Source organism: Culicoides brevitarsis, chromosome 2 (assembly GCF_036172545.1).
Source record: "Culicoides brevitarsis isolate CSIRO-B50_1 chromosome 2, AGI_CSIRO_Cbre_v1, whole genome shotgun sequence".
Classification (NCBI taxonomy): domain Eukaryota; kingdom Metazoa; phylum Arthropoda; class Insecta; order Diptera; family Ceratopogonidae; genus Culicoides; species Culicoides brevitarsis.
The window spans coordinates 4,199,244-4,215,177 of record NC_087086.1 but is presented as its reverse complement, the minus strand read 5'-3'; the positions used below and the strand labels follow the sequence as shown (position 1 = coordinate 4,215,177).

Genomic DNA, 15,934 nt, shown 5'->3' with positions numbered 1-15,934 from the left:
ATTTTTTCAATGAAAATTTTTGTGTTTTTCTTATAAATTAGGTTTTGGTTAAGTATATTTATTTTTTTTTAGGTTAGGTTTTTAATAGATCGATCCTTTGATCGTTGAGGTAAGATATTTCCAATTGAAATTTGTAAAAAAAAAATTTTTTAAATTTTTAAAAATTTTATAACCTCAAATTTTTTTTTATATAATTTTTAAAAACTCTTTTGAGGTTAGATTTTAACATTTTTGTTTCTTGGAGATCCAAAAAAGTAATGTTTACATTCTAACCTCAAAAAGATTAATTTTTTGATCAAAAGATCTTTTAAGACCTTTATTGGCAAGATTTTTTATTATTTTTTTGTTTTTGTCTAAAATAAATATTTTGAACGACATTTTTGGTAAACATAAACTTTTAAAACACAAAAAAAAAACAAATTCTAACCTTAAAATGATCAGTTTTTTAAAAAAATATTTCTTTTTAGAAACAAAAAATATCTTTTTGAGGTTAGAAAGATCTTTATTCTAACATTTAAATCTTATTTTTATTTAAATTTATTTTATTTTAAAAATTAATAAGTATTCAACAATTTAAAACAAAAAAAAAAAATAAATCTTACAAATTCATAACCTCAAAAAGATCATTATTTAAAAAAAAAATCATTTTGAGGTTATGAAGCTTTCTTTTTTTTTAGTTTTTTGAATCACAAAAGTTAATTTTCAACAAAATTTAAATAGAATTGTTAGATAAAAATATGAAATTAAGTAAAATTTTGCCATTTAAAATTTAAAATTAATTTTGTATAATTAATATTGATATATTCATAAAGATAAGATTATCAAATATAGTTAATTTTAAGGTTAGGAAGGTTAGGTTAGGTTATGTTTTTTAATTTTTGTCATTCAAGAACTTTTTTGTCATTTTTTTTATAAAACTTTAATATTTTTCACCTGAAACCTACTTTTTTTTGTATAAATCTAAAAATATTTCTGTCAAAAGACATTTAATTTACTCTTAGAAAACTACATGTGACTAAAATATTTATCAATAATTCACTTCAAGTAGTTCAAGGAACTTCCAAATACTAAAAAAAACTAGCTTTCATCCATTGATTTGTTCCTGCAAACGCTGTTGATGTAATCTCTCGACACTTTTGCGCCATGCTCCTTCAAGAAATGTTTTTCAACCATCGGTCTATCGTAAAACCCTCTGTTACAAAGATTGCAATAAAACGGTCTGAAGCCCGTATGTTTGTACATGTGAATTTTCAGCATCATGCGTTGCTTAAAGGCCTTATCGCAGACATTGCATTCGAACGTTTTCACCTCAGCATTCATCATTTTCTTCTGCAACGGCATCGGTTTCGTGCTGGGCGACGAATTTTCGCCGTGCTCGCGTTCATAATGATCTCGCATGTCTGTCAACGATCCAAAGAGGAAGTCACATTCGGTACATTTGTACTTTTTCTTGTGCATAATGCGCACGTGATTCGCCAAATGGTCGGAATTGATGAATTTTTTGTCACAAACTTCGCACGAAAGTTCTTTGCGTTTCGGGATTTTGTGAAAATCGACAGTATGTTGCGTCAATTCGTCCTTTATGCGGGTTTTGAAGCCACAAATATCGCAAACGAGCGTTATTTCGGTATTTTTCTCTTTGGCTTGACGCTTTTCCATCTCCCATTTCAGATGATTGTAGAATTCTTCGCTGTCGCCGAACATTTTCGTGCAATGTCTACACTGATGGTACCCTTTATGCACGCGATTTATGTGAACTTGCAACGTGGAATTGTTTCTTTCGAGTTTTCCGCAAATGTTACAAACGTGATTGGAATAATCAATTTGATGGGAGGTAAAATGGCGACGATATTCGCCGGATTCGATGAACGTTGCATCGCAAAACGTGCATTTTCGTGGCTTCAAATAGAACGTGTGGTAATTTTTGATGTGCTTAATGATTTTTTCCTGCGTTTTATGGACAATTGTGCAATTTGAGCAAATGTATTCGTCAAGTTCTTCCGTTGTATGTGCCGTAATGTAGTGCGTTTTGATGTCTTTTGAACTTATATGACACACATTGCAGATACTGACTGAAATATTTTCGCGTTTTGGCAAAAGTCCGCGCGTAACAAGCGATTCTCGATGGGTTTTCTTTCGTTTTTTGAGCTTTTCATCACTTTCCTCCATACAAGAACTCTCATTTTCATCACTTTTTGCCTCAAATTTGATCATCGTGACATCTTCGAGCTCCTGGTTTGGCTCTTCCGGCGGGATTGTGCTCGCTTCTGAGTCGGAATCAACTAAAAATACTTCCTCGTCGTCATTTTTTAGCTGATTATCGATAATTATTTCCTGTTGCATGGGACTATCACAGAAAATCTTCTCCAATTGTCGTTCCCAATCGTCGGCGAAATGATTTGCAAGCTTTTTCCATGATTCTTTGCATGTTTCTTTGAACTTTTGGAATGTGTTGAGATGATTTTCGCACGAAATACAAAAAATATACGAGTTTTCATGAAGTTTCTCCGTTATCTAAAATGAGGAAAGATAAAAATTAAAGAGAAATCGTGTTAAAAACGTAAAAATTACCTGTTCCTGGATCAATTCTTCGTAAATTTTGGCCAAATTTGGATTTGATTTCACATTTTCGACATTCTCCGAGAGACAAGCGATGCATTGAGCCACAAATTCTATCGGTGAACCCATTTTTTGCTAATGAATTTTAATTAATTCGTCATTTTCAGCTCTTTTGTTATCTTTGTTTACCTTTTGAGACACCCGAAGCGCAGAATTTTTTAATTGTCAGTCACGAGGGAATTGAAAACAAAACAAATTTCGGGATTTTTGTGCAATTTCTGAATGAAAACATGACAAAAGTGGTAATTTTTATTGAATTTAATTAAAAATCGACTTACCTTGATGAATTTTTTGTATTTTCAGAGTGTCATCATCACAGTTTTGAATGGGACAAAATGGATCGAATCCTGTTTCTCGTCGATTTTGAAGCAAAACGTTACTCCGGAGTTTGATATTGAAATTGTTGTGTTTGACGATGCGAGTAAAGATGATACTGCAAGACAAATTTCTGAATGGAAAGAAAAATTTCAAGCGAAAAATATGGAACTTACCCTCGTGAAAAGTGATTTTTCAAGTCCTAAAGGTGTCGGATATGGAAGAAATGTTGCTGTTGAGCGATGTAACGGCGATTGGTTGTGTTTTCAAGACATCGATGACGTTATGATGCCTGATAGGATTCGGAGACAACTTGAAGCGGGACTTCAATTAGGCAATAACTACGTAAGATTTTTAATTTTTCCCCAAAATTTCTTTAAAAAATAATTTTTCTTGTAGATAATTGGCAGTAAATTCACTCGAGTGCCTCAAGATTCAACGTTTCGTTTCACAAAATGGGCAAATAATCTCCCGCATGACAAATTATCCGTTCAAATTTACACATCGAATGGCCCAACGTTGATAATGCCCACGTGGTTCATGCACAAAGACGTTTTTCATCGCGTTGGAGGCTTTTGTGAAGATGGCAAGGGCACTCCTGAAGATTTAATCTTCTTTTTCAAACATTTGAATGTCGGCGGAAAACTTCATCGTGTTGACGAGCCTCTTTTGGAGTACACATATCATTCGGAAGCGACGTCATTCAGTGTGAAAAGTGAAACTATCGATAAAATTCGGTTGCAGCAGTTGATAGAAACGGAATTTAATGACAAAGAAAAGTCTCAATGGAAAGAAGGCTTCATGATTTGGAACGCAGGACGTCAAGGAAGGAAGTTTTATCGATCGTTACCCAAAGAATGGCAAAATCGAGTAACGAGTTTCTGTGATGTCGATCCAAAGTTGATAGGAACAACGTTTAATCATTACGAACCGGAGCTGAGGAAGACTTTGAGAAACGTTCCGATCGTTAGTTATAAAGAAGTGACGTCTCCTGTGATAATTTGCATGAAATTAGACTTGACTGATGGGGCATTTGAGGAAAATTTGGCATCCTTGAACATGGAGGAGGGGAGAGATTTTATTTTGTTTAGCTGAAAATATAAAAAAAAATTAATTTTTTACCTTTTTCGTCTGAAGTTTTACGAATCGTTTATTAAAAAAAAATATTTTTGAAAATGAAACATATAAATTTATGTTATTTTATTCTGAAAATGATAATTTTTTACTCAAACATTTTATTTTATTTTTTTTTATCAAAATTTCAAATTTTTTCATTTATTTTTTTAGAAGAATTTTAATTTTAATTTTTAAATTCACTTAAAAATTTGTAAAAAAAAATCATTTCAAAAAATTTAAAAAAAAAATTAGAAATAAAAATTTTTAATTTCTAAAAATATTTTTTTTAATTTCATTTAAAAATTATAAAATTATATGGAGCATTTTTTTTTTTTTTTTTTGAATTAAATATTAATTTTTTTTATTTTGCGCCATTAATTTTTTGATTTCGACGAATTGAAAAAAATGTATTTAAAAAAACTCTTGACCAAAATTACAAAATTTTTTAGAAATTGTTTCCTCAAATTTAACAATTTTCACGTATTTTTTGACTCACTAATAATTATTTTTAATAATTTTACGACAAAATAATAATTTTTTAATAATGCAAAAAATTTTTTTGAAATCATGAATTTTTTTGTTCAATCAGTTTAATTTTCTGATAATTTACTAATGATAATTGAATTTTAATATCTTTGATTTAAAAAAAAAAATCTCTTGAATTTATTATAAAAAAATCATTTTTTTTAATTTTAAAAAATTAAGAAATATTAAAACTTTTTTATTTAATTTTTGTAGTATATGTTCCATATACTACTTTGTTTTTGGTGCATAAAAAAGGCCCATTTTGTGAAACGCCGGCCTAAAAACATCGAAAAATTGTCAGAATCAAAGGCGGTAAGGTGCTAAACGACAGTAAACATTCCAAAGAATTCGAATTGAGGCAAAGAATCTCCCGACTTGAACAAAAAAATCTGGGGCCCTTCAAAAAATTTTTTTTTCAAAATTTGTTTTTTTTTTCAAATTTTTTTTTTTTTGAAAAATTTAAAAAAAAAATTTTTTTTTTTTTTAATTTTTTTTTTCAAAATTTCAAAAATTTCTTTTTTCGCCTGTACATCGGAAACGCAAAATTTAGAAAACGTCCAAAACAAAAGTTGTTTCTAACATCAAAACCTTCATTTTGAGACGGAGAACCGTGATCTAGCTTAATTTTGAAAAATCGGTATGTGAGCCCTCATAATAAAAGGATTTTGACTTAAATTTTTTTTCGCTAACATCTTTAAATGGCTCCTGTACATCGAAAACGCAAAATTTAGAAAAAGTCCAAAACAAAAGTTGTTTCTAACATCAAAACCTTCATTTTGAGACGGAGAACCGTGATCTAGCTTAATTTTGAAAAATCGGTATGTGAGCCCTCATAATAAAAGGATTTTGACTTAAATTTTTTTTCGCTAACATCTTTAAATGGCTCCTGTACATCGAAAACGCAAAATTTTCGCTACATCGAAAACGCAAAATTTAGAAAAAGTCCAAAACAAAAGTTGTTTCTAACATCAAAACCTTCATTTTGAGACGGAGAACCGTGATCTAGCTTAATTTTGAAAAATCGGTATGTGAGCCCTCATAATAAAAGGATTTTGACTTAAAATCTTTAAATGGCTCCTGTACATTTTAGAAAAAGTCCAAAACAAAAGTTGTTTCTAACATTTCATTTTGAGACGGAGAACCGTAACATCTTTAAATGGCTCCTGTACATCGAAAACGCAAAATTTAGAAAAAGTCCAAAACAAAAGTTGTTTCTAACATCAAAACCTTCATTTTGAGACGGAGAACCGTGATCTAGCTTAATTTTGAAAAATCGGTATGTGAGCCCTCATAATAAAAGGATTTTGACTTAAATTTTTTTTCGCTAACATCTTTAAATGGCTCCTGTACATCGAAAACGCAAAATTTAGAAAAAGTCCAAAACAAAAGTTGTTTCTAACATCAAAACCTTCATTTTGAGACGGAGAACCGTGATCTAGCTTAATTTTGAAAAATCGGTATGTGAGCCCTCATAATAAAAGGATTTTGACTTAAATTTTTTTTCGCTAACATCTTTAAATGGCTCCTGTACATCGAAAACGCAAAATTTAGAAAAAGTCCAAAACAAAAGTTGTTTCTAATGCCAAAACCTTCAAAGAACCGTTCTAGCTTAATTTTGAAAAATCGGTACGGATTTTGAACCGTGATCTAGCTTAACATCTTTAAATGGCTCCTGTACATCGAAAACGCAAAATTTAGAAAAAGTCCAAAACAAAAGTTGTTTCTAACATCAAAACCTTCATTTTGAGACGGAGAACCGTGATCTAGCTTAATTTTGAAAAATTGGTATTTGAGCCCTCATAATAAAAGGATTTTGACTTAAATTTTTTTTCGCTAACATCTTTTTTTTTTCGCTAACATCTTTAAATGGCTCCTGTACATCGAAAACGCAAAATTTAGAAAAAGTCCAAAACAAAAGTTGTTTCTAACATCAAAACCTTCGGAGAACCGTGATCTAGCTTAATTTTGAAAAATCGGTATGTGAGCCCTCATAATAAAAGGATTTTGACTTAAATTTTTTTTCCTAACATCTTTAAATGGCTCCTGTTCATCGAAAACGCAAAATTTAGAAAAAGTCCAAAACAAAAGTTGTTTCTAACATCAAAACCTTCATTTTGAGACGGAGAACCGTGATCTAGCTTAATTTTGAAAAATCGGTATGTGAGCCCTCATAATAAAAGGATTTTGACTTAAATTTTTTTTCGCTAACATCTTTAAATGGCTCCTGTACATCGAAAACGCAAAATTTAGAAAAAGTCCAAAACAAAAGTTGTTTCTAACATCAAAACCTTCATTTTGAGACGGAGAACCGTGATCTAGCTTAATTTTGAAAAATCGGTATGTGAGCCCTCATAATAAAAGGATTTTGACTTAAATTTTTTTTCGCTAACATCTTTAAATGGCTCCTGTACATCGAAAACGCAAAATTTAGAAAAAGTCCAAAACAAAAGTTGTTTCTAACATCAAAACCTTCATTTTGAGACGGAGAACCGTGATCTAGCTTAATTTTGAAAAATCGGTATGTGAGCCCTCATAATAAAAGGATTTTGACTTAAATTTTTTTTCGCTAACATCTTTAAATGGCTCCTGTACATCGAAAACGCAAAATTTAGAAAAAGTCCAAAACAAAAGTTGTTTCTAACATCAAAACCTTCATTTTGAGACGGAGAACCGTGATCTAGCTTAATTTTGAAAAATCGGTATGTGAGCCCTCATAATAAAAGGATTTTGACTTAAATTTTTTTTCGCTAACATCTTTAAATGGATCCTTTACATCGAAAACGCATAATTTAGAAAAAGTCCAAAACAAAAGTTGTTTCTAACATAGAACCGTGATCTAGCTTAATTTTGAAAAAATGGTATGTGAGCCCTCATAATAAAAGGATTTTGACTTAAATTTTTTTTCGAAAAAGTCCAAAACAAAAGTTGTTTCTAACATCAAAACCTTCATTTTGAGACGGAGAACCGTGATCTAGCTTAAATTTGAAAAATCGGTATGTGAGCCCTCATAATAAAAGGATTTTGACTTAAATTTTTTTTCGCTAACATCTTTAAATGGCTCCTGTACATCGAAAACGCAAAATTTAGAAAAAGTCCAAAACAAAAGTTGTTTCTAACATCAAAACCTTCATTTTGAGACGGAGAACCGTGATCTAGCTTAATTTTGAAAAATCGGTATGTGAGCCCTCATAATAAAAGGATTTTGACTTAAATTTTTTTTCGCTAACATCTTTAAATGGCTCCTGTACATCGAAAACGCAAAATTTAGAAAAAGTCCAAAACAAAAGTTGTTTCTAACATCAAAACCTTCATTTTGAGACGGAGAACCGTGATCTAGCTTAATTTTGAAAAATCGGTATGTGAGCCCTCATAATAAAAGGATTTTGACTTAAATCAATTTTTTTCGCTAACATCTTTAAATGGCTCCTGTACATCGAAAACGCAAAATTTAGAAAAAGTCCAAAACAAAAGTTGTTTCTAACATCAAAACCTTCATTTTGAGACGGAGAACCGTGATCTAGCTTAATTTTGAAAAATCGGTATGTGAGCCCTCATAATAAAAGGATTTTGACTTAAATTTTTTTTAATCAATTTTTTTCGCTAACATCTTTAAATGGCTCCTGTACATCGAAAACGCAAAATTTAGAAAAAGTCCAAAACAAAAGTTGTTTCTAACATCAAAACCTTCATTTTGAGACGGAGAACCGTGATCTAGCTTAATTTTGAAAAATCGGTATGTGAGCCCTCATAATAAAAGGATTTTGACTTAAATTTTTTTTCGCTAACATCTTTAAATGGCTCCTGTACATCGAAAACGCAAAATTTAGAAAAAGTCCAAAACAAAAGTTGTTTCTAACATCAAAACCTTCATTTTGAGACGGAGAACCGTGATCTAGCTTAATTTTGAAAAATCGGTATGTGAGCCCTCATAATAAAAGGATTTTGACTTAAATTTTTTTTCGCTAACATCTTTAAATGGCTCCTGTACATCGAAAACGCAAAATTTAGAAAAAGTCCAAAACAAAAGTTGTTTCTAACATCAAAACCTTCATTTTGAGACGGAGAACCGTGATCTAGCTTAATTTTGAAAAATCGGTATGTGAGCCCTCATAATAAAAGGATTTTGACTTAAATTTTTTTTCGCTAACATCTTTAAATGGCTCCTGTACATCGAAAACGCAAAATTTAGAAAAAGTCCAAAACAAAAGTTGTTTCTAACATCAAAACCTTCATTTTGAGACGGAGAACCGTGATCTAGCTTAATTTTGAAAAATCGGTATGTGAGCCCTCATAATAAAAGGATTTTGACTTAAATTTTTTTTCGCTAACATCTTTAAATGGCTCCTGTACATCGAAAACGCAAAATTTAGAAAAAGTCCAAAACAAAAGTTGTTTCTAACATCAAAACCTTCATTTTGAGACGGAGAACCGTGATCTAGCTTAATTTTGAAAAATCGGTATGTGAGCCCTCATAATAAAAGGATTTTGACTTAAATTTTTTTTCGCTAACATCTTTAAATGGCTCCTGTACATCGAAAACGCAAAATTTAGAAAAAGTCCAAAACAAAAGTTGTTTCTAACATCAAAACCTTCATTTTGAGACGGAGAACCGTGATCTAGCTTAATTTTGAAAAATCGGTATGTGAGCCCTCATAATAAAAGGATTTTGACTTAAATTTTTTTTCGCTAACATCTTTAAATGGCTCCTGTACATCGAAAACGCAAAATTTAGAAAAAGTCCAAAACAAAAGTTGTTTCTAACATCAAAACCTTCATTTTGAGACGGAGAACCGTGATCTAGCTTAATTTTGAAAAATCGGTATGTGAGCCCTCATAATAAAAGGATTTTGACTTAAATTTTTTTAATCAATTTTTTTCGCTAACATCTTTAAATGGCTCCTGTACATCGAAAACGCAAAATTTAGAAAAAGTCCAAAACAAAAGTTGTTTCTAACATCAAAACCTTCATTTTGAGACGGAGAACCGTGATCTAGCTTAATTTTGAAAAATCGGTATGTGAGCCCTCATAATAAAAGGATTTTGACTTAAATTTTTTTTCGCTAATCAATTTTTTTCGCTTTAACATCTTTAAATGGCTCCTGTAATCGAAAACGCAAAATTTAGAAAAAGTCCAAAACAAAAGTTGTTTCTAACATCAAAACCTTCATTTTGAGGAGAACCGGATCTAGAATTTTGAAAAATCGGTATGTGAGCCCTCATAATAAAAGGATGACTTAAATTTTTTTTAAGCTCATAATAAAAGGATTTTGACTTAAATTTTTTTTCGCTAACATCTTTAAATGGCTCCTGTACATCGAAAACGCAAAATTTAGAAAAAGTCCAAAACAAAAGTTGTTTCTAACATCAAAACCTTCATTTTGAGACGGAGAACCGTGATCTAGCTTAATTTTGAAAAATCGGTATGTGAGCCCTCATAATAAAAGGATTTTGACTTAAATTTTTTTTCGCTAACATCTTTAAATGGCTCCTGTACATCGAAAACGCAAAATTTAGAAAAAGTCTTTTTTGTAATTTTTAGTACATTGTGTTTATATGTTTGTCCAGCATATGAAGAATTGGCAATAATTTCTCTTAAACTAAACAATGACTCGGTACACAAACGGGTTATGTAACAATACATATACTACAATTCGAAACGATTCAAGGTACTTTTTTCTTTTTTTAATGTGTTTATTCTTTTTTTCCTGTACATCGAAAGTGTAAAATAAATAAAATTCTTTTTTTGAATTTGAAAGTCATAAAAAAATTTTGATTTTTTTATTTTTAATTTTTTTCTTTAAATGGCTCCTGTACATCGAAAACGCAAAATTTAGAAAAAGACCAAAACAAAAGTTGTTTCTAACATCAAAACCTTCATTTTGAGACGGAGAACCGTGATCTAAATTTTTTTTCGCTAACATCTTTAAATGGCTCCTGTACATCGAAAACGCAAAATTTACATTGTGTTTATATGTTTGTCCAGCATATGAAGAATTGGCAATAATTTCTCTTAAACTAAACAATGACTCGCTTTTTTAAAAAATTTGCACTTTTGTTAAATAAAATTTCAAATGTTAATTTTTTTTTCAAATTTTTTTTATTTGGTTTTTTAAATTATTTTTTTTTTTTAATTTATTTTCTTTAAAATATGCTGTTTTTATTTTTTAAAAATTATTTATTTTACTTTGTTTTTCAAATTTTTCTCAAAAATTATTTCTTTGAAATTTTTTTGTTAAAAATTATTTTTATTATTATTTTTTTTTTCAATTTAAATATTTATTAATTTAAGTATTTTATGATAAAAAAAAATTATAAAAGTAAATTATTTTGTTTTCCCAATTCCGTCACTCCTAATATTCATTCATTTATTTCGCCGACAAATGAACACACATCAACAATGACAGTCACCGCAAGTACAAAAAAGTAAGTGTTTCATCGCCGCAACAACAACTACTTTTTTTTATCAAAAAAAATTAACCAAAAATCCTCCATTAATCTAATCTTTCAGAAGTAGTGGCTGTGATAAGCTAACATTGACTACATTTGTGATTTTACTCGGTATCGCTCTTTGGTTACAGTTCAAAACAGACGTGGCAAAAACAAACTCTCCAAAAATGGGTCGCATGGGAAAAGTTGATCCGAATTCGTATGCCGAACCGGAAAAAGTTGTGATGCAACATGCAGATCTCGACTGGGAAATTGACTTTAATCGAAAAATCATCTCCGGATCAGTTACGCTGAAGTTCAATGTACTTTCCGACGACGGAATTGAACATATTGTAAGTTGAATCTTTTGTTTCATGTCACTTGAGTGGGCTAAAAATTGCAAAACCTGTTTTTATTGCAGTTGTTGGATGTTAGCGACTTGAAAATTGAGTCTGTTTTCGCAAAATTGCCTGCTGGAGAGATTCCCTTGACTTTTACGGTAACAGATCCCGTTGAAAATGTCGGTTCGAAACTCACTGTCAACTTGCCGAATGTTACAAAGGGAGTGTAAGTATTAAAAAAATTGAATTTTTCACAAAAAAATCGATTTTTACCTTTTTTTTAGGATTTCCATCGTCATTGATTACGATACCGTGTCAGCTTCGGCTCTTGCATGGTTGTCTCCTGAACAAACTTCGGGCAAAAAGCATCCTTACGTCTTTTCGCAGTGTCAAGCGATCCATGCTCGTTCAATTTTGCCTTGTCAAGACACGCCAGCAGTCAAATTCACGTATTCTGCCGTCGTTAAGCATCCCTCCGCACTCATCGCTTTGATGAGCGCCATCCGCGATGAAGCAAAAAGTACCGCCGGAGTGTCTCGTTTCACGCAAACTGTGCCAATTCCGTCGTATTTGATGGCTCTCGCTGTCGGGCCTTTGGTTTCACGTCAAATTGGGCCCATTTCGAAAGTTTGGTCTGAACAGGAGCAAATTGAGGAAGCTGCTTACGAGTTTGTTGACACAGATAATTTTGTACAAAAGGCAAGCGAGATCTGCGGACCTTATGTATGGAAAGAATACAATTTACTCGTGCTTCCGAAGAGTTTTCCATTCGGCGGGATGGAAAATCCAACCTTGACATTCGTTACTCCGACAATTATTGCTAAAGATCGTTCCTTGGTCGATGTAGTTGCGCACGAAATCGCTCATAGTTGGACCGGAAACCTCGTAACCAACAAGAATTTCGAACATTTTTGGCTCAATGAGGGTTTCACAGTCTTCGTTGAAGGCAAAATCTTGGGTCGCATACATGGAGCTGCCTATCGTGACTTCCACGCGTTACACGGATTAACAGATTTGGCGGATTGCATCAAGAATCAACTCGCTGATGAGCCACAATTAACAAAGCTCGTTGTAAATTTGACGGATTTGAGTCCCGATGATGCCTTTAGCAGCGTTCCTTACATGAAAGGCAGCAATTTTTTGCGTTATATCGAAGATCTCGTTGGAGGTCCCGATGTTTTTGAGCCATTTTTGAAATTCTATCTTGACAAATTCAAGTATCAGAGCATCGAGACGCAGGATTTCAAGAAAACTCTCTACGATTACTTCAACGAAAAGGGATTAGCTGCACTTTTGGACCCTATTGATTGGGAAGCATGGCTTTACGGCGAAGGAATGCCTCCAGTTATCCCCAAATATGACACTTCTCTGGTAGATGCATGTCGCGAACACACAAATTTGTGGGCAGATAACGCCTTGGATGTCATCAAAAACTCAAAAGTCATCACAGGAAAGTTGTCGAGCTCGCAAGTTGTCGAATTTCTCGGCGGTTTGTTGGAAAAAGAGAACATTGTAGAGCTCAATGCCGATAAAATAGCATTTTTAGCGGAAACTTATGGCTTGGAGAAGACCCAAAACGCGGAAATTCGCTTCCGTTATGTGCGTTTGATGATTAGAGCTCGTCTCCGTGATCGTATGCAGGAAATTTTGAGCTTTGCCAATAGCAATTTCCGCATGAAGTTCGTCAGACCTGTGTATAAGGACTTGGGAAAATGGCCAGAAGTACGTGATGAGGCAATTGCTAACTTCCAACGAGTTCGTAATGAGATGATGAAAGTTTGTGCTTTGCAAGTCGCCAAGGATTTGGGTCTCAATGAATAAAAATCTAAAAAAAAATAAAAAATTTTAAATTTTTTTATAAAAAAAATAAAAAATAATTAAATAAATATTGAAAAAATCGTTAATTTAATATTTCATTTTATTTTTAATAATTAATAATAATTTATATTGAACTTATTAAGGTCTGCATTTATTTATTCATAATAATAATATTGTTTTAATGGTTTTTTTTGTTCATTATTACATTTGACTGGACAATTTAACTTCACTATCTATTATTATTTATTTTTTTTACACAATTTTTAATATAGATTTGATTGAGTATGAAGTGTTTTTTGTTTGTTTTGTGTCTTTTTGTGTTCGATTTTTCAAATTTCAAGCAAAATTCTATAGAAAAAGACTAAAACAATTTTTTCTTGGAAAGGAAAAAATGTTAACAACAATCACATGGTGATCAATATCAATATATAATTAATGATTAATAATATTTTTTTTAAATTGTCGATGAACAATAATTATTTCGTACACGAAAAACGGAAAAACTTGAATTTTTTTTTAAAGAAAATTAATAATAATTTTTTGTTTTTTTTTTTCGTTTCACATCCAACTATCAATCAATCACACATCAATGTTAGTATTTTATTTATTTATAAATATTATGTTTGTTTGTTTATTACTTTTTTTATTTTTTTTCTGGTGCAAAGAGTATAAAAATTATGGCAAGGCGTGATTTTGCTCCTCCTTTCTTTTTTTCTACTGTTCGTATTTTTTTTCGCTAAACTTCACTTTTTTGTGTCTACTTGCTCGTCAAATGTTACTCACGTTTATCAATATATATGTAGTTTATATAGTTTTTGTTTTGTTGCGTAAATATTCTCTTTTGCAATTTTTTTTTGTTCTACAGACGTTTTTTTTTTTGTTTTTCTTTTCTCTATTCTAACAACAGCAAATTTCTTGCATCACCCCCAATGATAATATTCTACAATGTTTAATGTTACTTGTGTTATAATTGTTTTTTTTTTTTTGTTGATGTGTTAATGATGAATTTGGAAGGAATTATGTGATAAAGAAGATTTATATTAAAGTTTTTGATAAAAAAAAATATATTCTTTTTTATATAAAATATTGAATTTTTTAAGGAAAATTTTTAATTAATTTTGTCTTAAAACTGAATAAAGTTTTAAAATTTTTTTCTAAAAATTAAATTTTTTAGCTTTAAAAAAATTATAATTTTATGATTTCAGAAAATCAGAAAAATTTTATGTAAAACAATTTAAATTTCTAAATAATTTGAACTTTTATTTAATTTAAAAAATTTAATAATTGATTTTTTTGTTTTTTTAAATTTGTTAAATTAAATTTTTTTAATAAATTAAATAAATTAAATTTTTTAAATTTTAACAAAAAAAAATAATTTTTATAAATTTTTGTAAAATTTCTTTAGTTAATTTTTAAAATATTTAAAAATTTAATAATTTATTAAATTTATAAAAGTTTATTTATTTTTATATCAAATAATTTAATTAATTAATTATTTAATTTTTATTTAAATATTTTTTATTATTTAATTTAAAAATAAAATTTATAAAAAAAATTTAAATTTAATTTTAGAAAAAAAAAATAAATTTAAATTTTTTAATTTTTTTGTAAATTATTAATTATTCGAACATTATAAGTTTTACATAATTTTGGAATATCAAAACATTTGAGAAAAAAAATTAAATTTTTGAAGAATTTAAATAAAATTCAATAAAATTAAAATTAAAAAATAAATAAAAAAAAACTCACACAAATTCCTTCCAACCCATTTTCTAATTGTTTCTTCATGTGTTTAATTGTTGTCTTCATGTTTTGCAATATATATATTTTTTATCATATATATCCATATGAATAAATAAATTTCTATTCGATTTCTGTTGTATTTTTCTTCTTTTTTATAATTCTAAGTTGTTTGTCATGTCATTTATATATTTTCTATGTTTATATCGCCTACAGTTGTTAATCATAATATTTTTTTTTGTTTTCGTTAATGAATTCTCACTATACAATATATATAATATTATCATTATACAAATTTAGTTCATTTTTTCAATACAAAAAGGTGAAACTATAATAATAGTTATGAAGGTAAATTTATGATGCGGGGAGGGAAAAGGTGATTTAGGTATAAGAAAAATATTTTTTTATTTGTTTTTCTCCTCATGTCACATGTTGTTTTTTGTCAATATAATTAAAAATTAATTTTATCATTAGTATTTTTTTTAAGGGGACAGATACCTTTTTTTCATTTTTTGAGTATTTTTTTTGGTTACCAAAATTGAGTCTGTGTTCCATAAATTGAGTGATGGAGTAATGAATGGCAAGTAATTGTAGCTCACAGACTTTTTTGTTCTACTAAATCTAATATTTGCGTCTGATATTGTTTTTTTTTTTTTTGTGTAACAATGTGCTGCGTGAATTATTAATTTGTAACTTTTTTGAGACGGATAATAAAAAAATGTTCCGGAAGAACCCATTTATTAAGCTCATCATTTATTATTTTTTTCTTTTCTCCTTTTTTTTTAAACGTATTATTTTTATTTTTTGGGGAAATTTAATAAATATGGGACTTGAAACAAAAATTTAATGACAAAAATTAATTAATTTTTTAATTTACACAATTTTTGGTTTGTTTTCCATTTTTAGTCGTCATTTTTTTACTATCCTTAATAATTGCTATTATTTTTTGTTTTTTTTTCTTTATCATTAGGTATTGTCTGTATCTTATACAAAAACACATATCGTCATATATTTTTAATTAATATTTTTTTTAG

The 15,934-nt window shown here is 29.6% G+C and overlaps 3 protein-coding genes across 3 annotated transcripts; 2 read left to right on the top strand and 1 right to left on the bottom strand.

The window, feature by feature from the left end:
* Positions 1-865: 865 nt before the first annotated feature.
* LOC134831565 (zinc finger protein 883-like) lies at positions 866-2,717 on the bottom strand. The gene is made up of 2 exons (XM_063845319.1): positions 2,572-2,717; positions 866-2,514 (listed from the first exon to the last, which is right to left on the bottom strand). The coding sequence occupies exons 1-2, from the start codon at positions 2,686-2,688 to the stop codon at positions 1,078-1,080; spliced, it is 1,554 nt and encodes a 517-aa protein (XP_063701389.1). The 5' UTR covers positions 2,689-2,717; the 3' UTR covers positions 866-1,077.
* A 110-nt stretch (positions 2,718-2,827) lies between these two features.
* Positions 2,828-4,109, top strand: LOC134831781 (UDP-GlcNAc:betaGal beta-1,3-N-acetylglucosaminyltransferase-like protein 1). Its single transcript, XM_063845594.1, has 3 exons — positions 2,828-2,861; positions 2,923-3,279; positions 3,334-4,109. The coding sequence occupies exons 1-3, from the start codon at positions 2,850-2,852 to the stop codon at positions 4,027-4,029; spliced, it is 1,065 nt and encodes a 354-aa protein (XP_063701664.1). The 5' UTR covers positions 2,828-2,849; the 3' UTR covers positions 4,030-4,109.
* A 6,847-nt stretch (positions 4,110-10,956) lies between these two features.
* Positions 10,957-13,243, top strand: LOC134831211 (leukotriene A-4 hydrolase-like). The gene is made up of 4 exons (XM_063844882.1): positions 10,957-10,998; positions 11,084-11,354; positions 11,423-11,568; positions 11,627-13,243. Exons 1-4 carry the CDS (start codon positions 10,973-10,975, stop codon positions 13,161-13,163), a joined length of 1,980 nt encoding a protein of 659 aa, XP_063700952.1. The 5' UTR covers positions 10,957-10,972; the 3' UTR covers positions 13,164-13,243.
* The last annotated feature ends 2,691 nt before the right edge of the window (positions 13,244-15,934 follow it).

Bases quoted from the DNA above. Each gene is read 5' to 3' on its own strand.
- LOC134831565 (XM_063845319.1), bottom strand. From the start codon at position 2,688: ATGGGTTCACCGATAGAATTTGTGGCTCAATGCATCGCTTGTCTCTCG. The intron at 2,515-2,571 runs GTAATTTTTACG...TCCTCATTTTAG, and splicing joins AAGAATTGATCCAGGAACAG to ATAACGGAGAAACTTCATGA.
- LOC134831781 (XM_063845594.1), top strand. The intron at 3,280-3,333 runs GTAAGATTTTTA...TTTTTCTTGTAG, and splicing joins TTCAATTAGGCAATAACTAC to ATAATTGGCAGTAAATTCAC.
- LOC134831211 (XM_063844882.1), top strand. From the start codon at position 10,973: ATGACAGTCACCGCAAGTACAAAAAA. The intron at 10,999-11,083 runs GTAAGTGTTTCA...CTAATCTTTCAG, and splicing joins GTCACCGCAAGTACAAAAAA to AAGTAGTGGCTGTGATAAGC. The intron at 11,355-11,422 runs GTAAGTTGAATC...TTTTTATTGCAG, and splicing joins ACGACGGAATTGAACATATT to TTGTTGGATGTTAGCGACTT.